General features: G+C 34.3%; 1 protein-coding gene across 9 annotated transcripts in view; it reads right to left on the bottom strand.

The window, feature by feature from the left end:
- Positions 1-23900, bottom strand: part of KTN1 (kinectin 1) — an 89318-nt gene that overhangs the window by 38391 nt on the left and 27027 nt on the right. For all 9 annotated transcript variants that reach the window (XM_019725774.3, XM_019725778.3, XM_019725770.3 and 6 more), the window contains exons 6-18: positions 18574-18690; positions 16471-16611; positions 13302-13408; positions 12401-12533; positions 10957-11044; positions 8140-8306; positions 7701-7769; positions 6271-6308; positions 5496-5586; positions 5059-5127; positions 4502-4539; positions 4266-4347; positions 3465-3533 (exon numbers count right to left, since the gene is read on the bottom strand). In XM_019725774.3, the coding sequence (XP_019581333.3) occupies positions 3465-3533; positions 4266-4347; positions 4502-4539; positions 5059-5127; positions 5496-5586; positions 6271-6308; positions 7701-7769; positions 8140-8306; positions 10957-11044; positions 12401-12533; positions 13302-13408; positions 16471-16611; positions 18574-18690 (1209 nt within the window). The remainder of the gene's footprint in view (positions 1-3464; positions 3534-4265; positions 4348-4501; positions 4540-5058; positions 5128-5495; positions 5587-6270; positions 6309-7700; positions 7770-8139; positions 8307-10956; positions 11045-12400; positions 12534-13301; positions 13409-16470; positions 16612-18573; positions 18691-23900) is intronic.

Genomic DNA, 23900 nt, shown 5'->3' with positions numbered 1-23900 from the left:
CCTTACACAGCATACAAAGTCCTTCATGATTAGCCCTAGTGAACCTATATTCCTTGTACTTCATACTTTGCACTTTAGCAATGCTCTGAATATGCCAATTTTGCCACACACTGCCATAACTTTTAACACTATCCCCCACTTCAGCCTGATTGCCCCTTAGCTGTTTGGGAAATTCATGGCCATTTTTCAAAACCAGGTTTAATTGTCCCCTCTCTCTGGTGCCTCTTTACCCTCACTCTCTTTCCAAAAGAATTATCTCTTCTTCCTAACCTGTACAAACAGTTCAAGAATTTTACTCATCACATTTTCCTGTATTACACATCTATCTCCACTCTAAGCCATATTCTTGACGACAGGAACCAAGTCTCATTATTTCTGTAGCTTCAGCATGTAGCATAGTTCCTAGCATGCTCATTAGTAAATATTTAATTAAGTGGATTTCCTTTAACAAGGTCATATTTTAACAAATACACTTTGGTCAGTTGCTCATTGAATATCCAACTGCACAAAACTGACCAGCTTATCATCTATCCAACATTTTTACTTTATACATTATTGGTCTAATCTAATCCAATTTTTTCCTCCCTAGGTGATTTTTAAAACTACGTCTTATATAATCATTTATTCTTCTGCAATAAAATACAACCAGGCAGCAGGGCAGAGAAAAAACTTCCTACTCCTGTAATTTTTACTTAATAATCTTGATCTTAAAATTCTACCAGAGTGACAATAAAAAAAGGCATGCTGCTCCTTTGCTAAAAAGTCAAGATGTTCCAAAAAAAAAGACATCTAAGAACCCTCCCCCCAAAAATGTTTTATTCTAAATAAATGAGATTTTAATAACTGATTTATGTGTATCACCCATCCACAGGCCTATATGCATTTACATTTAAGTCTTCATTTAAGACTTCCCTTCTTTAGTGTATAAACATGTTACCTGGTATTTGTTTTCTTTCTGCTTCCTACATCTCAAGAAACAACAACTTGGCACCATTATTGGTTTCTGCTTCAATAAACTCAATCTTTTCCTCCAGGATAAAAATCCATGGGGAAAAAGGACTAAATGGTTTTAGATAACTAAACTGTTCATCTCTCAACTGTCACTTGGAATTCTGAATGCTGGGTGGGGAGGGGTTAAATAAAGGTGGAAATGAAAAAATTAAAAGTACATTAATCTTTATCTCTTCTTTCATTAGTAATAGCAATAAAAATGACCAGAAAAAAGGCAAAAAGATGGTTCTTTGGTCTGCCCAGGTGAGACAGATAAGTCAGAACTATAATCAAAACATCAGTCATATGTTTTCTATACTATTTAAAAAAAACAACAAAAAACAGCTTTCAGAAAAAGAGAAAAATTCTAAGAATTACCAAAGAGCAAATATTAAATTAGTGCCACAAAATGAGGTTCTACTCTTACCAAATAATTCATTTAAATAAATCAAAAAATGTGGCTATAATTATAAAATTATTTCTTGATATATCTGATGAAAAGGAATAAAAACAACAAATAACCCAGAAAAAAAAATGTGGCTATAATATTTTGTTCTGTGGACTATTTATAAAACTTTATACAACTATTCTTCATTTAAAAAATCCATCTCATGCTAAAAGTTGTTATTTTAACAGTATCTAAAAGTACACAGAAACCTCACAGTGGATAAAAGGCTGACTCAATAAAGTCAAGAAATTAGAAGATTTTTAAAAAATTCTTTTTAATATTTGTATTATTAACTTCCACATGTGATAGTTTTGCATAAGCTATTAGAATGGCAATTCTTACGGCATCATATTATCTTTAAAGAACAGAAAATTTTAAACCTAAGTACGCGTTACCAGCACCTCTAATATTGGAATTTAAAGACAGATTCAGAAGCATTTGTTTTATTACCCATGAAGTTAGTTTTACAAAGTTTAAAACTGTATACATATATTGGAATAGATGTTCCAGAATGCTGATCACAAACTCACAAAAACTACATTCTGCTTTTCTGGGTAAGAATTAACACAACCAAAAAACATCTACCATACTTAATCTAATCCAACTCATCAATGTTATCTCACAACTGGTATTTTATGTAACACTAGAAAGTAAAAATTCTGCCAACTAACTGTAACTAGAGACTATAAGATATATCAAGACTTCAGAGATGGTAAATTAAGGGGTAGGAAAAAAGCTTACAATTCATAAAATATCATCTCTCTTACAAGCTACACCGTAACAAAGGGAAATAAGAATAAGATTTAAAAATTAAATACCATTTTAGGATTACAGTGACATGAAGTCATGTTATTGCTCTAAATATCATTTGTTCAGCATTTTCTCCTCTATTATCTTTAGTTTGCAAGGGTAAAGCACATACAAAGTAAAAAAGATTATGCAAAGCACTTAATATCGTATTGAAGTGGGGAGAAGAATGGATTATTTTTTGACAAGTAAACAGATGTTAACAAAATACTTCCACAGTATTTGGCACAGCAACTTACACCAATTCAATACCTGCATATATGAGAATTTTAAAATTAAACAGAAAGCATGCACCTGCTAAAGGAAGTGCTATCATTTGCAATAACTTACATTTCAGCTTCTAATAAAAGTATGTTCCAAAAATTTAATGGTATTAGAGAAACATGCAAAGCTTCTGTTTTAATGTGTCATCTAATATCAAGAGTCTCTAGAATGCTTATAAACAATGCAATTAGAAAAGTTCTGCAGAAGGGTATGAAGGCAACTCTTAGGAACAGACACAGAATGGACAATGCCTGGAGTTCTAGTTTATGGAGGGAGCCATGCTTATTCAGGCTGCTACAGTTCTGATGGTTTGCTATAAATACAGAAAAAAAGTATGATGACAGTAGGGGGTGGAAATGAGACAGAAAACATAAATGTTCTAAGGGAAAAGAATTAAGGTTTAAGATGCCTGCTATATGCAAAGCACTAGGCTAAGCACTATACATAAAATTCCCCATTTAAATCTACCAAGCTTGTGATGTAAATAAAATGTGAGAGACTTGGAACGAGAGGTCTCAGAAAGGTTAAGCAATTTGATCAACATCACTCTGCTTTAAGTGCTGGTAGTAAGTTTCAAACCCATTCTTCTCTTTTTAAGAAATCATGCTGCCTTAGAGAAAGGGAGGCTGCAAAAGTCTAAGGACTCTTATCCTGACAGCCAGGTGTATCAAAATGACTTTAAAAATTCTGTTTATGTATCCTATTACACTTTCTTTTTTAAATTTTTTTGTGGAACGTGCTTATAAATAGTTTAGCATTAACTTCCTCTCAGGAAGAAAAATTGTATTTTCTGTAATTTAGGTATTTGCTAAGCACAAGATGAATAGAAATGCAATTAAAAGACATATCTAGACTTAAGCCAAACTTCTCAAAATGAATGAGTTGGTTACTATTTGAGAACCAGATCTTGTTATATATTGGATAATTCTACCTTGTAACTCATGAAAAGCCTTACCTGTTCAGAAACAAGAGTCTGTAGCTTCTGAACTTCTAATTGTAATGCTTTGTTTTGGTCATTTAGAATCTGGAAGAAAGAATCGCAATTTAACGTTTTATTAGAAAAGGTAACAAAGCAATCATTTGAATGGGTTTTTGAAAAAAATCAAACCCATATTATTGCTTTAAGGACCAATAAAGTGACAGGCAAATTACATACTGACGTAAGAATATAAATCTCACATGGCTCCATGTTTCACAGTTTCAATGAATATATTCCAGAGTATAGGAATGCAGTACTAGTATAAAGTATACGTACAATGACCTCTAAAACCATCGTTTCTACCAGCCCCCTAATTCAGTCATGTGGTTTCTCCCAAAACAGTGTTAACCCTGTGCTTGGAACGGTTTCATGTGTATTTCAAAGAGCTGAACAGTTTGTGTCAGTGGAATTCTAGGAAATTCCTGCTTTTATAAGTGAGTACTTATAGGATTCCTATTAAATAAAAGGTTAAAAAAAAAAAGCAAATCATATTACATGCAGAGATGCAACTTGGCCCTGCACCCACAATAGAGGCAGATAAAACCATCCCAAACTACCAACTAAAAGCTATAGAGAAACATTTGGGGCAAAACAAATTTCAAAAGTCTTATTATAAGAAGAGATAAACTAAGACAATCTAGGCCAAAAGTTTATGATAAAATTCATTCTTTGTATAAGCCCCAAATAAACTATAGAAACACTATTTCAGAGTGATTAAAACTGAAAACTATACTAGGTTGCTCAAAAAAAGCTGAGTTGAAAAGCTTAATCACACACCTTAAATTCTTCCATTTTGTTTGAAATTGCACATTGTAGCTGCTCTTCAAGCAATCTTATTTTATCATCCTTAACATGAACGCTATGAGGAAAAAAATCAATTAGAATACTTCATTTATTCAGAAAGCTTACACAAATTACGTGTACAACTACCAGTTAAAAGCAGCAGTATTTTCTGCAATTATACTTGAACATAAATGTATGAATGGCTCCTTGTACAGCAATACTTTAATCACCTTTTTTGCATCTTGTCCAGTTCATGTGCAGCAGCAGCCTGTGTTTGGAAGGAGATGAGAATTATATCATTTCTCAGGAAGCACTCAAAACTATTCTTTCACTTATTTTTACATATTAAAAAGTTACATTTTCATATAGTGGGAGTAAAGTTAAAGAAATATCATACATTGCTATAATATTTTTTTCTGTCCAGTATTTTGTACTTCTTAATGATCAATTTGTATCCTAAAAAAAGATACATCTTTTCTATTTAAATGAGAGAAGGCTAAAACAAATCAGTACATTAAGAACGTTTTAATTGTTCCTGTGATATCTCACAAGTGATCAGTGCATTGGCTCAAACATTAACTTCAACATGAAAATAGTTAACTTCTAGGTGGGTTGTGAGAGTCATAGTCAAATAGAAGAGGCTTTCAATGACACAACATGTAGCCAGACACAAGTAACCATTATATTTACTATCTACATGAATAAATTAGGGCTTGTAACACCAATGAAAATAAGTACAAATGAACTGAAATTCTGAGGTAAATGATCAAAAGCAATAAAAATCTACCTGTTCATTTGCCAGGGCCTGTAATTTTTGCACTTCAGCTTTTAATAAGAAATTCATATTCTGTATATCCTAGAACAAGAAAGAAAACAGATTTAGAAATATTTAATATAGCTGACATTGAAATTTGTAAAATATCTCCTCTATTTAAGCAAAGGTCTCAGAGCAAAGGTCTCAAATTACAATTTCTTAAATCAGAAAGAGAAACAATCAATTCCCGTTATTTAGCATATTTTTCAAATTATTGTGAATTATATTGTGTGAGAAAAACCCTTGTTTTTTCTTAAAAGGTAAAAGAAGATTTTGTAGTTTAGAAAAGAGACACTTTTCAAATAAGTTCTAGAGTATTTTCCATTCTTCACAGAAACTTAAACTGATTATAAGATAAGGGTAATTCAATGCCTATAAAATACTGCAGCCACTTATAATAATTACTGTACCTTAAGTTCCTCCTCTTTACTTGTTAAATGATCATGTTCATTTGCTAAAGAATCTTCAGTCTGTTTTATCTGCTTATCCTTTTCTGCAATCCTTTAACAGGAAATAATTTGTACATTCAATCAACATTTAGAAGTCAAGTCAAAGGATTAAAAGCCTTAAAAACGGTCATCCTTACTTAGTAGTTTCTCATGTAACTGTATTTTACATTTTTACAGTCCTTTTCCGTAGTAATTACTGTCATATGCATTACTACAACTCCTGAAACTATCTACCCCTATTTTAAAATTTAAGGTCAGATAAGTAATTTTTTTAAGCTCATAAGCCTGGCAATGTCAAAAACAGATTTCAGGGCTTCTGAACTCAAGTGATCCATGTCTATGCAATTATACGATACACACACACAAAACACAGAACTTTGTTTTGGGCATACCACCGTATAGTTAGATACAGAATAGCTACAACTACTTATTAGACACAAAAAGTAATTTACTTACACTGATCTCAAATCACAAGTATCTCTTCCACATAACTGCTAAAGCCAAACGAAAACAAATTTCCCCAATTTTTTTTGCGATAAAGACAGAAAAACACAGAATGTGTAACAGGGACCCAACTCACTGGGGAGGAGGAGAGGAGCAAAAGCTGCTCCAAATCTAGTTGAGAGGATTTTCTGAACAAGTTAGAATATAAAGTTAATCATAAGTGTTGAATCTAACAGGTATCAGTTAATAGTAACTAAGCAATTAGAAGAGAGGTGTAGAAAGGCAGGCTTACACTTTATGTAATTCTTCTGCTAGAACTGAAGCAGAGGTCTAAGAAAGAAAAACAGTGTCAACAAAAAAGCACTTAAGAGAAAGTTTAAAAGTTGCACAATAATTATCACAACAAAGCTTTAAAAATTAAAAGAAATTAATATATATAAAGTTGTTATAGCAGTATCTGGCCCATGATGAGTGCTCAATAAATAGTAGCTATTATTCTGAAAGCAAATTTGATCACCAACAACCAGTATTAGGGAACTACATATTATAAGACATTTTAAATAAAAGAAGTTGACAGGTCTGGAAACTATGTAACTGACAAGCAACAAAACATAGAAAAAACAGCCACCAAGTCCATTTTTCATCCCTGTGCTTCTTTTCCTTAGTAAGAACTTCCAATAATGAAATGGTACAGTTCATGATTAAGACAAAATTGTTTGGTAATACCTATGCTCATCTTTACTTTTTAAAAGGTATTTATAGCACTAAGTATTTAATTCCTGATAAATTTTCTAGAGCTACCTCTTAGCTAATAACTCGAGCTCAATCCAATTATCCAATTTGAATTGATGATTTACATATACAGCCATACACACAAACATCTTTTCCTCTATTAAATAATTTTCCCCAATTAATTTTACCCTATAGTTTCTACAAAGAAAGCAATTAGAAAAAAAAAATGTTTACAATCTCAAAGATTTGGGACTTTGAACTTGAATGAACCTTAAAAGTAAGTTTTTAATATTAAAACTATTTTTTATACAGAAAGGGGACTTCTATTCTAGGCTAATACTCTTTCTACAATTCTTAAAGTTCAGCAATTGAAATTGAAATTCATACTATCTATATTACAGAAACAAGTTAAGTACTTGGAAGTTTTTTCTCAACATTGTATTATGTTCTAAAGACTCAATATATCTATTATCTGTATCTATCTATCATGTTATATAACAACATTGCCCAAGAAAAACAGGTCTTATAATACCACTTGCAAAACTCTGGAAGGTTTCCGCACTCACTAAACTGAAATATAAATCTTGAAATGATCCTTTTGCATGTATACTCTGAGAGTTATGGTTAACATACTGCTACTACCTGAGGGTATATATAGTTTTCCTTTATGGCTAGCAATATTTAGTGAACACTTAATACATAAACCCCTATTCTTGACACCATTTCACTAATTCCTCCAGTTTTGTGATAGGATTGTGGACATTTTTTCCTCTGATAAAAACTGTCTAACCCACCTCCCCATTAGCTGGATTTGGACTTCTTAGTGTTTTCCCACAGCACTGTGTATAATCAAATGTTTAGCACTCAGGATCATCAATGTTGATTCACTGACTAGTCTCCCAACTACTAATCCCATGCTTGGCACTCACATGGTTATTTACACACCTAGGAAGCTATTAGTAATAATAAGCCATAAGAAAGCACCATTACCTGGGCTGCTATCTGGGAATGAAATTGTTGAATTTGAGCTTTCAAAGCCTCATTCTGCTCCAAAACATCCTTTCATAAATAGCAATCAAAAAAGGAAAGGGGGAAAAAGTGTGCTGTTAACAAATATACCAATGCATGTGAACAAAATGAGTTACAGGTATATGTTTTTCTTTAAAAAGGCATTCTTAGGTTCCGAAAGGCATCATTTTAAAACAAAGACTGGGTATTCTTTTCTGAGACTTAATTTACAAGGTAGAAATTAAGAATAGGTTGCGCTGGTCCTAATCTAAAACAAAAACCAGAAGACTATGGGTGAGGTAATCTTTGAATACATATTCAAACACACTATATTGTGACAACTGCTCAACTATTAAGTTTTAATTACTCATCACCAACCCAACCACTGTTCACTCTCACTTTTTAAAAGAAAATTAGATACCTGAACTTGTATTTGTAGAGACTCTTCTTTCTCCACCCTTTTTTGTTCTGATTCCATTAACTGTATTAGTCTTTGCTCCAACTGCTGTTTTGATACCAAGGTATCTGTAAGCTTACTATGCAGACTCTGTACTTCATTTTCTTTGGCCACAAATTTACTCTGTAAATCTGTAACAAAATACTGCATTATACAAAGTTCTCTTCCTTCGCCTGGTTACTGCCACTCCTCTGTAGTGGAGGCATTATCTCCTCTAGAAACCCCCCTTGAATCTCTCCTCTGCTTCCCCTCCTGCATATGGCTCTCCTGAAGAGCCTATACTTACTTTTAATCATAGTACCTGCCACACTGTACTAATCCATCTCTTCTCCCAGCTTTCTGAAAACAGAGATTACCTTTTCTCTATATCCAGAGCTGTGCCCAAGGCTTGGCACACAGAACACATTCAATAAATGTGTTAACTGAATAGTACATGGATGTTTAAAACTGTTATACCATTTCTTGAAAGCATTTTTTATTTCCCCACAGATACTTTAGTAAGTATTTTAATAAGTTATTTAGTGAATTTCTTATCAATTCCCTGTACGCTTCTACCTGGAAAACAAAGAAAGATGCTGAAGGCTGACAAATCTCCTGGTATAAAATAAAGTAAAACTTTTCTCTGTCTGTTTCTCTTAGCAATAACCCCAAAACAACAAAGAAAATGAGAAACAAACACAAACTATCTGATGAAATCAGAAAACAAATATAACTCCAACTCACAAGAAATTAAAACAAAGTGAATGGAAAGATGATCACTAACTTGGCAGAGACAAGGAAAGGGAAAGTATTCCAGAAACCCAGAATGATGCAGGAAACGGAGGTACCAGGTATTATGAGAGCTGCCTCGTGGCCCCATAACACAGTCATGTTGGGGGCAGGGTGAGGGAGGGAGACGACACAACACACATGATGAGGACGAGACACGGATCACTACCCTCAAGGATAGAGAGGCAAATACAGCGAGAAAGAGGAAACGTGTACACTATGTGGGTGTATATGACAGAAGTTTTAAGAAAAGTAAAATGTTACTTCCATAACAAGACACTAAAATCAGAATGGAATACAATTCATAAAAAGAGTTCCTAAAAATGAAACATATAATGGTAATGTCCTGGATTAGAACTCAAAAGAGCATAATATTTCTTACCAGGAACAGTAAAAGTTAAAACACTGAATTAATGCCTTCAAAATTCTGTGGGAAAAATTATTTCCAACCCAGAACTCTAAATCCAGTCAAAATGCCAATCAAGCATGAAAACTAGAAAGAATAAAAACATTTTCAGATACAAAAGGCCTCAACAAATGTACTTCAAGGCATACTCTTGTGAAGCTACTAAATGATATGCCATTAAATGAGGGAGGAAAGCAAGAAATATGGTAGTGACACAGGATCCAGAGAACAGGATAGAGAGACTAAAGAAAGTCTCAGAAAGATAGCTATGGAGCCAACCTAGAGAGCAACAAGTACTGGAACAGGAAGACTGACAACTCCAGAGGGACAGCCCCAGGAAACACAGTTAGGTTCTCCAGTATCTACTGTGTTGAGAGGCTAGGAAAGGTGAAAGGGTTAGAGTTAACCACAAGTAAAATTTTAAACAATAAAACAAAGATCAAGCAACTTAAAAACATAAAGCAATAATTAGCGCCAGGAAAACTTAAAAAAAATATTGCTCAAGAAAAGAATTGCCATTTTATTGTTTATCTTGGCTCAGCACTGAGTACAGAGTCATAATGATATAAACAATGACTACTGATATAATCAAAGTACGCAGAACCGTATCAGGAGAATGAGAGGGTGGGAGGAATGGTGCAAGAATGTCACGCCCTCATTTTCTATAACAGAAAGTCAACAGATGCCTATCAAGAGATAGCAGTATAAATAATATGCCTAGTTAGAAATATGATAGAAAACACTAAAAGCAAAAGTAACTGCTTCTGGTCAAAGTGAGGTTTTACTGTTTATAGTTATAGTTTATAGTTATATATATAGTTTACAGTTCCAATTCTTTTGGCAAAATTCGTGTGTACTTTGTTGATAAAATACTAATTTTAAAAATAAGCTAATGTATCTTAACAAAAATATAAACTTCATATATAATACAAAGAAAAATGTCTTCAAATATCTTGGGTATATTTAAATATTGAACCGAAAGGAAATAACTAGGGGTGAAAAACAAAAAAATCAGAGGAAATTAAAGGTCTAAAGAGCCAAATCTGCACCATCTCTCCTATTGTTTAAAACCTTATTTTATTAGTTTACTGCCTCTTTTATGGGAGAAAGGGAATAGTGAAGACATAAATAATACACATGATACAAGCTCCGTTATCTCCCAGATGGATTCATCAAATTAAGGTAAGTAGTGGAAGTAAGTGTGTAAGTAGTAGGCAGTTTTAAATGAACTAACTGATGGTAATGCTCTCGCTGTTTTTCTCTTCATAATATAAGAAGTGAGTTCTTCCTTAGAAACAAAATATAAAATGAAAAGTTGATCAAGGAATCAAAGGGAATAAATAACTACAGAAAGGAAACACATATAGGCTCCCATTACCCTATTATGGACTATAATTTTATCGGCAACTTAATGCTTCAGACAAAGCTGGTACTTATTTTTAAAACCCTAAGAAATATTAAATAACCACAGATACTGCAAAATGTAAAAGCTATTTTTACTGAGCTATAACCAAAATGCCAGATTACACTTTCTCCATATACAGAGAGGGGAGAAAATGTTACCCAGAATTATACACTTAATTTACATGAGCACCTCTTCCGTTTACCTTGCTGTGCTGCTTCATGCTCTGCTGTTCTCTTCCTGATATAGCTCTGAACTTCTTCCCATCTTCTCTCAGCTTCTTGTAGTTGAACCTGGAGAAAGCATTATTCAGCACAAACACAGGATCGTAATCTTTAAAAAAAAAGTATCCTCTACCTTTACTGTTGTGTCATAAACCCACTTAGTCCAACGACTAGTCTACATTTGAATAAGGCAAATATGCCTAGCTTGATAACATGCACTGATATTATCAGCCACAGACATTCTACCCTCCAAAAATACAGGACTTACAGATTGGAGATTATTTCAGAAACAATATTTGTGCTGGTGGATCAATATAGCTACTACTATGTATATATCTCATCCACTCAGCTATAATCTGTTTTCCATTCATCTTCCTTCAGCTGATAGGTTTTCAAAAGACAGGATGGTATCTTTATTGCTAAATCTCAGTAGGTACTACCTAAAATTTGTATTTTGAGGTAAGGTACAATACTTTAATCTTTAACGTCATTTAGTTACTTATCCATATCCACAGAGAACTTTCATATTTATAAATGCCAGCAGAAAGCACACCAAAACCAGCAAGTCAAATATTAAATAAAAGAAAGGACAATTATATCAATCTCCCCCAAGGAGCCATGAGAACTTCACAAAAACAAAAATTACACTATTTTCCACATTCAATTATTCCCAAAGCCCCTTTAATCTCTACTATTCTGGAACTAGTATCAAGGTATGATTATATTAAATACCTATGTAGGAATTGATCTAATACATTTAACTTACACAAATTGAAGTATACATCCAACAAATCCTCTCCTCAGTAAAAGGAGGAACAGACAATTTTACTCATCATTCCACTCAATGTGCATAGGCTATGAAGTTCAAGAAAAACGAATCTACTCCTCTCTCAGTCAGCCTGAGCAACCCCATGAATCTCTTCTCAGTATGAGAATCTCATGGTACCAAGTGTCTAAAAAAACAATGTATACTATGGCTCAAGTAAAAACTACTGGAGCATTACTTGGTCTTATACTCAAGCAAAAGAAAATCATCTATTCTGATGTTGGAAGAAAAATAGACTTTACTAAACTTACTAAGATATCCAACTTACGGATGGTAAGTTATGTTGAAGGTAATTTTAACTACATGATTTTTGCCCTATGCAGGCAGAGCTTAACCTCCACAGACAAGATGAAATTCTACTGCTTATACCTGTCAATCAGCTAATTTTATATTTCATATCTTCTAACAGTCTTCACCTTCAAACTCCAGCCTATATTCAATTCTTACATTAGTCCACACACTTCTGCATAGGCAGAACACTTAGACTACAGGTCCCATTAAGCCTCCAACTCCATTTCTCAAACCTATATATACACATTTAGGTCACTGAATTGAATATCTACATTATTTATGAAATGATAAAGGTAGAAATATATAACCTTTAACTGAGTAACTGCTTGCTCAGCATTCTTCTTTTGGACTTCCTCTTGCTGTAGCTTTCCTGTTTTCTCAGTCAGTTCATTCACCAATCTAGCATAGTCCTGGCGCAGTTTATTTAGTTCAGCAGACTGCCTGAAAATAGTAACTAGATTAGGAACCTTCCATTATTACAAACTCATAGAAAGAAAAGATAAAACATATTTTACATGTTTTCCTAAGTTAGTAATTCCACTAATAGCCAAATGAAAAGGCTATAAGTAACTACTAAAATGAAGTATGGTTGAGAGTAACTTCTGAATCATTCTGACGGCAATAACACAAATTCTAAAGTCACTATAATATAATCAAGAAATGGATGACCACACACTAATAACAGAATCAATAGTGCCACCCTCAAACTGATGTTCTGAAAATCTATTAAAGTCAACCAGTCAGTGTTTATTCTATGTTACTAGCCCCTCTCTAGGGTTCTGTTTCTCAAAGTATAGCCCAGAGCAAACCACATAATTATCACAAGAATGTGTCTTAATATGTAGACTTGTAGGCTCCACCTCAGAGCCACTAAATCATAATCTTTTAGGGGTAGGACACAAGAATGTGGTTTTTTTTTAACGAATATGGCAGACACTCTTCAGAACAATGAAATTTGAGAACTACTGTTAAACAGGGTAGATGGTAAATTCAGTCTCATATATTTGTAGACTGTTCTACTGGTGGCACAGTATTTACCATACAGTTTAGCTGAAAAGGTTCTTCACACAGCAAGAGAACTGTTTGTGAAAATCAACTCATTTTAGAAACAAATGTAAAAAACTTTAGCCAATTACTATCAAACATCATTTTGATGATTCAAGAAACTACTCTGCCATTCAATTAAACATAAAGCATTTGGAAACATACTTGCTTTCTAATTGGTTTGTAGTGTTGCTGACAGCATCTCTCAGTATGCCATTTTCCTGCTTCAAGTGAGCTATCTCTGCCTCCATCTGCTCACGAACTTGCTGAAACTAAAATTATTTTACAAACATAAGATTTAGAAAACAATGACTACCAAAGCTAAGTTTTAAAAGAAACTTTATTATGATGAGAATGTAAAAAGCATCAAGACAACGAAGTTTACATCATCCTTCTCAAATAAATATAAACAAATTTAAACGATGAGTTACATTTTGATAGTGATGAATGCGAAGTATTAGGTTGGTGCAAAAGTAACTGCGGTTTTTGCAATTATTTTTAACTTTTTAAACCGCAATTACTTTTGCACAAACCTAATACAAACTGCCACAGCATTCAAGAAAGCAAGTAGATGCCAGCTGCTATCATATTTGAAGTGAAAAATAAATACACATAGATACTATTTCAGAACTGAAAGATGATTTAGGATACTTCCCTACCCATTAGACTCATACAGAATTAAGCCTGTCTTGATCCTATGTTAATTTTATGTTAGTATTTTCTAATGAAAGATTTTAGTGATCAAGTTTAAAAATATATTCAATACATTTATATTAACTTACAAATTGAGCCATACTCAAATAGATGGCAAATTCATTGAACAGTAATCTACTTGCTAAAATATTCTGGCCTCTAATTTTTTATTTCAGAATTATACCATCAAAAAGATAAACAACACTGAATCTTATATCCCCATAAGGATATGTCTTACCTAAATATGTGAAATAATCTTAATTTTTAGTAAACCTATTCAAATAAAAGAAATTCTATTTTTCCAAGAACTTATATAAAATCTGTATCTTGACCTCTATAAACAAATAACAAATAAAATAAAAAATGATGAATCACTTCACACTCAATAAAAGAAGTTGCTACATGTACTTAGTTAATTTTCAAATGAACCCTAACAAAATATTACTTGAGGCTAGAAAAATCAGTTCTTCAATAACCTGATCTCCAGGGAAGAATACTTCAAATGGTTAGGGCTTGGGAAGATAGAGGACTTGGCCAAATGAAAGCATAGGAGCAGCCATGGATGGCGTAAGAATCTGACAACGGAGTCATTCAATTCTTTTTTGCTGTTAGTGTATTTCCATGAAAAACATTTGGACTTTGATAGCAATGAAGAATAATTTAAAATTTTTCAGCAGACTAGCAATGTGATCAAAGTAATATTTTACAAATAAAAATCTGGTACTAATTACATGTTAGAATGGAAATGAGAGACCTATTAAGAAGGCGCTATAATTATGTTAATATGAAATAATAAACTAAGGTGATGTCTAAGAACTGAATGCAAGAATAATTAGAAATAAAGTATCTTTAAGATTTCAGAATAAATTATATATTGGGTAAGGGAGAGAAAAGTCAAAGGACAATAATGCCTAAAACTACTGGAAAATAAACACAGCCTGATCAAAAATAAGAGTATGACTTTAGAAATATGTAAAATTTGAGGTGATGAAAAGAGCTTCCAAATTGAAGCTTTAGCCAGCAATGGAAATAATTTGCAAAAAAAAAGAATCCTTAGTCCAGAAAGTTCAATTAGCGGGAGTGAGCTCACTTGACAAGCAAACCCGAACTATATTCTTCAAATGCCTGTTTATCAGTAATAAAGGTAATACTTCAATCTCAAAAAAAAGAACACAAACAAATATCACTGGGCCAGACCTAACCGGAATCATGAAAATGGTAATACATAGAAAGACAGACAGTAAGACCTGAACCTTCTGAAATGTTGAAAGAAGACTGGTGAAAGTAAGAACAAGAAACAAAAGATCACTTAGGCCAAAACCTTATGAGTTTTCCTTCATTATCACTTCTCTCTCCTTCTTTCCTTCACTGTCACCAAGCTCTACCTACTAACTCTTTTTGTATCACTCAAACTCATCCTTTCATTGTCAACATCTGATTTCAGGCCCTTCTTCTCCTGGATTCCTGCAAAAGCCTTCCAACTATCCTGTGTTCCATTCTCACAATGCTGCCAGAGTAATAATTAAGAATACTAATATAATCACATTGCTGGGTTGCTTATACTTCACTGGCTCCTCAGTCTTCAGTTATACAAAGCCCTTTAAGACAGGACTTCGGGGCCGGCCCGGTGGCTCAAGCGGTTAGAGCTCCATGCTCCTAACTCAGAGGGCTGCCAGTTCGATTCTCACATGGGCCAGTGGGCTCTCAACCACAAGGTTACCAGTTCAATTCCTTGAGTCCCGCAAGGGATGGTGGGCAGCGCCCCCTTGCAACTAAGATTGAACACGGCACCTTGAGCTGAGCTGCCGCTGAGCTCCCTGATTGGCTCAGTTGGTTGGAGCACGTCCTCTCAACCACAAGGTTGCTGGTTCGACTCCCGCAAGGGATGGTGGGCTGTGCCCCCTGTAACTAGCAACGGCAACTGGACCTGGAGCTGAGCTGCGCCCCCCACAACTAAGACTGAAAGGACAACAACTTGACTTGGAAAAAAGTCCTGGAAGTACAAACTGTTCCCCAATAAAGTCCTGTTCCCCTTCCCCAATAAAATCTTAAAAAAAAAAAAGACAGGACCTCTATTTTTTTTTTCCTCTGGATCTTCTACATTCCAGCCCTGACTCCCAAACACCACAAGTACGACCGTATTTCTCACAAACTGTTATCACTAGACAACCTGTATTGGAAACACCTTGTGTGTACTCACTAGAAAGCTCAATCCTGGGCCCCAAAATAAACCCACTGAACCATCTCTAGGGATGGGACTAAGGAATCACACCAAGTAATAACCTTTCATACCCAGTGCCCACTCCATCACTCTTTTACCTGCCAAAGCCCAACTGTTTCAAAAGATTCAACTACAGTCTGCATATCATTTCTAACAAGTCTTCCCTATCAATCTTTCTCTTCCCCACCTTCCATCTCCACTGTTCCAAAGCACCCAATGCTTACCTCTACTGTAATGGAGTATTTACTTGTCAGCTTCCAGCTGCCCCACCAACAAAAGTTGCTAACTTAGGAGGGAGCCAGTTTAACTAGCCATTGTACCATGGCCCAACACAGGGCTTTGTACATATTAAGTAGTTAAAACCTTGCTACTTAAATGGACGCAAACATTTCATTTTGTTTTCAAAGAATGAAAATATACCTTCATCTGCATCTGTTGAGTCTCTTGATAACTGACATGCATTTTGTTTTGAAATATATTATGTTCCTTTTCTAATGCTCCAATCCGATCTTTCATCCTTGCTATAACCACACTGCTTCTTTCTTTTTCTGTCATCATTTCCTAGAAGAGTAAACCAGAAAAAAATTATGAAAAACTTGTTATTAAAAAAATGAGTACCTTAATAATAAAACACTTTTAACATCAGAAAATATGGTATCAGTAAAACAACCAAGAATTCTAAAATAAGTACTTACTTAAAAAGCAAGGTCAAAGGTTAAAAAAACACCCACTGTCTTTTGCATCTTACCTTGTCTTTATACCCAGTACCCTTCGTAAACACTGCTGTTTTGTTTACTCTTATTTCAAATGTACTTTCTAGTCTGAGTTAAAGAGTTGAACCTGGGATAAATCCTACATTCTAACTTGATTATAAGATTTTTACACTTGATCTTAGCCAAAAGGCCAAGAAGCGATACATAAGAAGATTTTTAAACCAAAACAGTTAATTCACTATAATTTGCAGGTACTAGGTCTCTTTTAGGGTACAGAAAAAGGCAAAAAAAAAAGCCTAGAAGAGAAAAAAATAAGTCTCTTTCCTAGGGGAAGAGATAAGGATATGTTTCTAGCAGAATGGAAGTTTAGAATAAGAGTAAAAGAAAATAAAATTTTATTATCTTCCCAAGTCAAATTTCATTAAAAGGGTGATTCCATTTTATGTTGCAAGTACTTTGAACTTCTAGAACAAATATTAATTATCAAAGTACAAAAAAGCCAAGCAACTTTAAAGTTATGTGCAGGGATGATCAGCCCATGCCCCTGCTCTAAGAAACCATCTGAAAAAATTTAGTATTTTTATGTAATTTATGGTGACTCATAAAAGTTAATTCTTTACATTTGAAAATTGTTATATGATGTATATAATGCACTTAGAAAAAAGTATACACATCTTAAGTGTACAGCTCAATAAATTATAAAGTAGTTACCTTTTTAAATATTTAAAATATAGTCCAGAAAATTATAGCAACATAAAACTATATACTAAAGTTTCTAATTTTAAGGAAACATGTTTAGTTTAGTAACAACTTTGATTAATCTTAATATGACCAAGTTTTTCCAATGACTTATTTTTATTTACTTCAAATTCATATAAAGGATTTTTTTATATTCAAAAGAGGCCATTCACAAGTCATCAAGTAGCTATGTGAATGATGTAGAAATAAACCTTATTTGCTCTACTGTATTTAATTCCTAAAAGGAATAACAGCACTTCAGGAGGAATGAGACCACATTTTCCATAGTTTGAATTATGTTCTCAATCTACATGATTTTTTTTTTGAGATTTAATTGACACAGCACATTACATTAGTTTCAAGTATACAACACAATGATTCGATATTTATATATATTGAGAAGTAATCACAGTAAGTATAGTTAACATCATCACCACGGTTGCAAACTTTTTTCTTGTGATGAGAACTGTTAAGATCCACTCTCTTAGCAGCTCTCAAACATACAATACAGTATTATTAACTATAGTCACCATGTTGCTCGTACATCTCCAAGACTTATTTACTTTATAACTGCGAGTTTGTATCATTTGACATGATTTCTAAAGGTCTTTCTTTACCTCTCAGAGTAACATTTCTGGGGTTTGAAGAACTTCAATGATTAAAAATTATAAATATCACTAAAACCTTCACAAATAAATTACCTACATAAGAATTTCAATTTATCCTATAAATTGGATTTAAACAAGATCATGCCGAGTTTTATGCTTTTATAGAGAATAATTCTAGGTCAGATCCAACTGAACAATGTTCCCAATGTTCCAAATGCTCCTGTTATTCCGAAATTAGGATATCGATAAGTACTGTTATTTTAAATTCATAATTCATCTGTAAGCTATAATAACATGAAAGACTGAGTCACTACCACCACCACCAAAACTCTAGAAGAAAATGACTTTTACTGGGTATCAATTTTTTACACAAACAATTAACTCAGTAATTATGGACAACTTCTAAAATCCTTCATTGCTTCTGATTCAGAAAATCTCTCCTTTAAATAGAAGAATGACTTCACCTGGGTTAACTGCTTACACCGATCCTTCACAGCAGCAGCATCTTCCTTCACAGCAGCAAGTAATTTGTCTTTTTCTTGAAGCTGATGTACAAGTGCAGTCAACTCTCCTTTATTTGACTACAATTGAGAAATCAATACAGAATTAGCAATACTTAACATGGACTAATGAAAATTATGAAAATGAAGTATCTAGTATCAAGTGTTCTTAGGCCAATACAGAGTCCACTGTTACATACAAAGTACAATGACTGTCAACTACTGGTCAGTAAAATATCATTCAGGAAAGTCACTGTATCATTATATATTCTGATGCATAAGATACATATTAATCAAAAAACAAATTTGTACTAAGAATTATAGATCTTACATTTTTAAACCCAGAGCAAGATAGCAATCTCCCCTTCTCCTCCTAAAAGATCAAAAGAATAGTGTGAAACCAGAATGCAAAATGAACCAAAATGAAATAGTCGTCTGTCATGTCAAAGCATATCAGGAAAGACTGACAAAAGTAGTGGAAATCAAACACAGGTGGCTCGACAACACTATCGGAATATACCCAAAACTACAGAGGTACCACGGGTGCATACTTCTCTGAAGTTAACAGGCATACCTTGGGAGGTAAAACCAACAACCCCCCATTTGACATCAGGAAAAAGCGCAAAGATAGACGGTAAGCATTTTCTTGGAAGGAGGTCTCAAGAAGCAGAATAAGTAGAAATGAAGAGAAAACCATACAAACTTTTACTTAAAAAGAGCAGCTAGTCAGTGAGGCAGTTGTCAAGGGAGATTCGCTATAGGGAAACACTCTATAGCAAACCTTTTATCTGGGAAGAAGGAAAGGCTAAAGGAACTCATTTACACACACAGCCCAAGGAGAACACCAGTTAGCCTTGGTCCTTTATTATCAATCTCCAGGCACAGAGATGATCCAAGAGGAACACCCCTCAATGGAAAAGGAGTACTGATCAAAAAGAAATAAAACAAAGTCTATGCAAGATACAAGAAAAAGGAAGAAAACAGTAAGAGAAAAACCAATGGCAAGTGAAGAAAAATCACCAGAAAAATGACTGTCAAAGAGCAGACAAAAATTGTGATTAAAAACATGTCACCGTGATTTATAAAAATCTAATACAGCAGGCATTTCTGGAAAAACAAGAGCAAAGAACAGAGCTCACAAGAAAAACCTGAGAGGAAAGACAAGACTGCAGAAGATAAAATATGAGATAAAATATGAGCTGGCGAAACCCGAGGTAAAAGTAACACCATCTAAGAAAGACAAGCTGCTGAAAATACAGTAAGAGACATAAAGTACAGGGTGAAGAGAAGTAAATTTAAAAAAACAAAAAATAAACCAAAAAAGCTTTTATTTTTTTTTAAGACTAAAATATGAAAGACAACAAAAACAGGCAAAGAAGATCCAACAAATGTTTAATTGACACCCATTATTTCAATTATTTTAAGGAACACTGAATCTCATGATGGAAAACCACGCTTTATGCCAAGTAATACTGATAGAGGAGTCAATGCCCAGCCATATTATAGTAAAATCCTGCTGGACTTCAAAGAAGCTGAATCTCTTGATGTTTGTACAGTAGGGTGGACAGTGGAAAGGTTCAATAAATAATAAACACTAGGTTGATTGCCCAAAGGATGTTCTTATTGTGAGTGTAGTTTGATATAAATACATGAAAAGAATGCGAAATTCAAACTGGTCTCAGACCTCTATCCAACAGTATGAATGAAGAGAATGGTAAAGCAAGAATGAAAAAATTCTCAAAAATATCCAGAAACATTATACCTCACCAAATCATTATTCAAGTATAAAGACAACAAAGAAGCATTTTAACTTGCCAGAATTTGGGAAATACAGTTTCCATGAGCCCTTCTTGAAGAAATTCCAGGAAAAACAACTTCATCCAACCAAGAGATGAATACAGAAGCTATGGCAAAAGAATTGGTATCAAGCTTTGAACCCACCATTAAACTGTAGAATTAAGACTAAAACAAACATGAAAGTTACAGTCACAAAACAAACATTAAACATTGTAAATATCTGATAAACAAATGCTATAATTAATGAAAGTTGAAAAGGAAGAGAGAAGGTAGGAAAAAATGTAAGTAAGCAGGCTTCCTCCTGTTACATAGCATCGGGTCACAACAGTTAATAATTTAAAGTTGAACAATCACATAATTGAAACAAGTATATTTAAAGGTCAATACTAAGAAATAAATAATCAACTAAAATAATCAAGTAAATCTTCAATATTTTCTTACTAGTAATAACATTAACAGTTAACATTTTTGAGGAATTATTGTATTCTAGGAACTCTAAGCACCTACACTGTCTTACCTCATTTTAATTCTCAAAACCTGATTTTCATTCTCAATTAGTGACGGGAAAACTGAAGTATTGAGGTTAAGTAACTTATCTAAGGCCACAAAGCACAAAGTGGCAGAGCCCAGATTTGAATGCAGGAAATCTGACTCTAGAGCCCAGGGTCTTAACTTACACTCTAAATATACAACGCAAGTGTCTTGTAGCTTAAACACAAGGCATGTGCATGCACACACACCTCTCTCTCTCTCTCTCCTCCTCCTCCTCTCTTAACTGTGTGACACCTCTAGCTTTTACTCTATTCCCCCTCCCAGCTAAGGTTCTTACTGTCACATTTCCTGCCCATTCGTCACTTATTTACCGTCCAGTTCTCCAATGAAACTGTTTTCAATAAGGATATCAAATCTAGTTTTTCAATCCATATCCCCTTGATCTCTCTAAAAGCACTTCACTGTTGACTTTTCCCTCCAACCTCTGAACTCTCCACCCTCCTTAAGCGGCTGTGATTCCACTGTCTCCTGGTGTTTCTCCTCCTGCTTTGTGGTGGCTTTCCCTACTAAATGGTAATGCTTCTCAGAGTTCATTCTTGAACTTTCTTATCACTCCACAGAACCTCTCTGGTCTAACATACATCCACCACATGTATTGGTGATAGTGGCTAACTTTCCTAAATCACTCCCATCTTTTGTCAACGCCAGAGAAAAATACATATTCAACTGTGAAATGATTACATTCACCTAAATGATCCAAACTTCTTAAAATTTTTCACAATCCTCTACTCTGTCTTCCTCTGCAAAGTGTTCACAAATACCACTGTCATGACAATGTATCCAGTTACTCGAGCAAACACAGGCATTCATTCTGGACTCTTCTTTAGCCACTCTATGTAATATGGTCAGCAAGGCCTCTAACTTCTCTCTCTCCTACGCCTATGCTGGTGCTCCTGCATTTATCTTTCCCATTTCTCTCAAGTGGTCTTTATTACGTGGGGGGATTCATTTCCATCTGGAACCTTGAAATCTATTAAAAGATCTGAACAAGACTCAGTTTCTATGCCAGAAAAAGGGAGAAATTAAACTTACCTGGTCTTTCCCAGACACAGGGGACCTACAAGAGCACTAAGTCCCTGCAGATAATAGAAGCACTCCATGAAAGACCCAGAACAAGAAGATTTTAGTCAAAAGCTCAACGTTCCAAGAAAGGGGAGAAAATGTGAAGTTGCAAAATACTTACTCTATTTCAAAAACACTATCTTTAACAGTCCCCAACTTCCTCTTTGGCCTGCCTAAAATACCTATCAAGGGGAGCTTGATTCTCTAGTCTCTAGAGTTCAAAGCCATCTCAGACAAATAAAATGACTACTCTTGCCCCCATCAGCCACACCAAAATCCTTAGTCAGAAGAGAAACACAGCAATTATTTTTAATTTTAAAAAGCTACAATTTCAAACAGGTACTAACATAATAATTTTAATTGGAGGCTTTTTCCTGCTAGGAGCTTTTTCCGATCACCACAATAACTAAGAACTCCTTTTAGATTTATACTTACCCAATTAAAATAAAGTAAATCAAGTGACAAATTCATCAATCAAGAATTTCACGTAAGTTCCTTGCCACAGAATAATCTGACTTTGTATCTGAAGTTGTACAGAGGCATCTATACACACTTGCTCTGATTACCCTCGAACACGTTGTTTACTCTGGACCATTGCTAGCACCAAATGAAGACCATCCAACAAGCATACTACATTGTAAGATGCCACAGATTTGTAAAACACACTGTCAACAGATACTGGGAAGTATGGACAGACTTATAATGCTATGAAAAAAAGTCCAAATAGTCATAGGAAACAACAGGGAGAACAATTTAAACTGGGAACTCAGATTAGCTTTATATGAGGAAAGGATATTTAAGTGGAGACTTGAAAGAGGAATTAACCAAGGGAAGACATTGGGGGATTGAGGGGAAAGTGTTGGGACAGTCCAAACAGAAGAAAGTCTTGGTATGCTCCAGAGGAACCAGAAAAGACCTAGTATGAGTGAAATGTGGTGAGGGGATGGGGAAAGTGCCATGAGATAAGGTTGTATAGAGAAATAGGCAGAAGCCTGCCAAGGAATTTGGATTATGTTCTAGGTGCAAAGACAAAGGCACAAAAGGTTTTTAAAGCAATGAGTAATATGACCTGATTGATCTCTAAAAGGTCACCTTGAATTTGTATGGAAAAAATAAAAGGGCTAAGCAAGAAAGTAGAAACATCAACTAGGAGACTACTGAAGGTAGTAAGAAGTGATGGTTTAGACTAGAATAGTCTTTAAGAAAAAACGGAAGCCACTCAAGATTTTAAAGCAGGTAAGTGGTAGTGGTGGTGGGGGGTGGGTGGGTGGGTGTGTGTGTTTAGAACAGTTAAGTCCACCACCTAATAGTGAATACCAGACATCACGTCATCTTATTTTACACAAAGAACACTTCAAAACGTGTCACCTTTCCCAGTATGACATCCTATACGTGTACATGATAATAGAGTGAGCATGAGCCATGAGAAATTAAATATTTACTCCATGGATTTTATGGGGGGGTTTTGTTTTGTTTTGTTTTTCCACAAATTTTAGTCAGTTATAGCAGTGATTCTACCATGCAAATCACTTAGTTTAGAATGGTAATATTACACATACATATATGCAACGATTCCTAGGTTCTTTGAATGGAGCTATCTTCAGTCACAAAAACATTTCATATATGCTGCCCAGACTCCCCTGACCTTGCATTTAATACTTCCAATCACAGCACAGCAAGGTGCAACACAGCCAAGAGCCAAATGACTTTGAAGTCATGTCAATCATCTTACTTATAAGCAATGCACTTTTGTCAAAACATCAGAAGACTTAGATACCTAATTAAGTGTATTGATTAGTATGGGTATATGAAATAACTTCTGAGGACATTCTAGAACTTTTATATGTAACTATATGCTTTGGGGAATGAAGGATGGAAGT

The sequence above is a fragment of the Rhinolophus sinicus genome, chromosome 3 (assembly GCF_057876585.1).
Source record: "Rhinolophus sinicus isolate RSI-liver-muscle chromosome 3, RSI-T2T, whole genome shotgun sequence".
NCBI classification, from domain to species: domain Eukaryota; kingdom Metazoa; phylum Chordata; class Mammalia; order Chiroptera; family Rhinolophidae; genus Rhinolophus; species Rhinolophus sinicus.
This window is presented reverse-complemented; position numbering and strand designations above follow the sequence as displayed.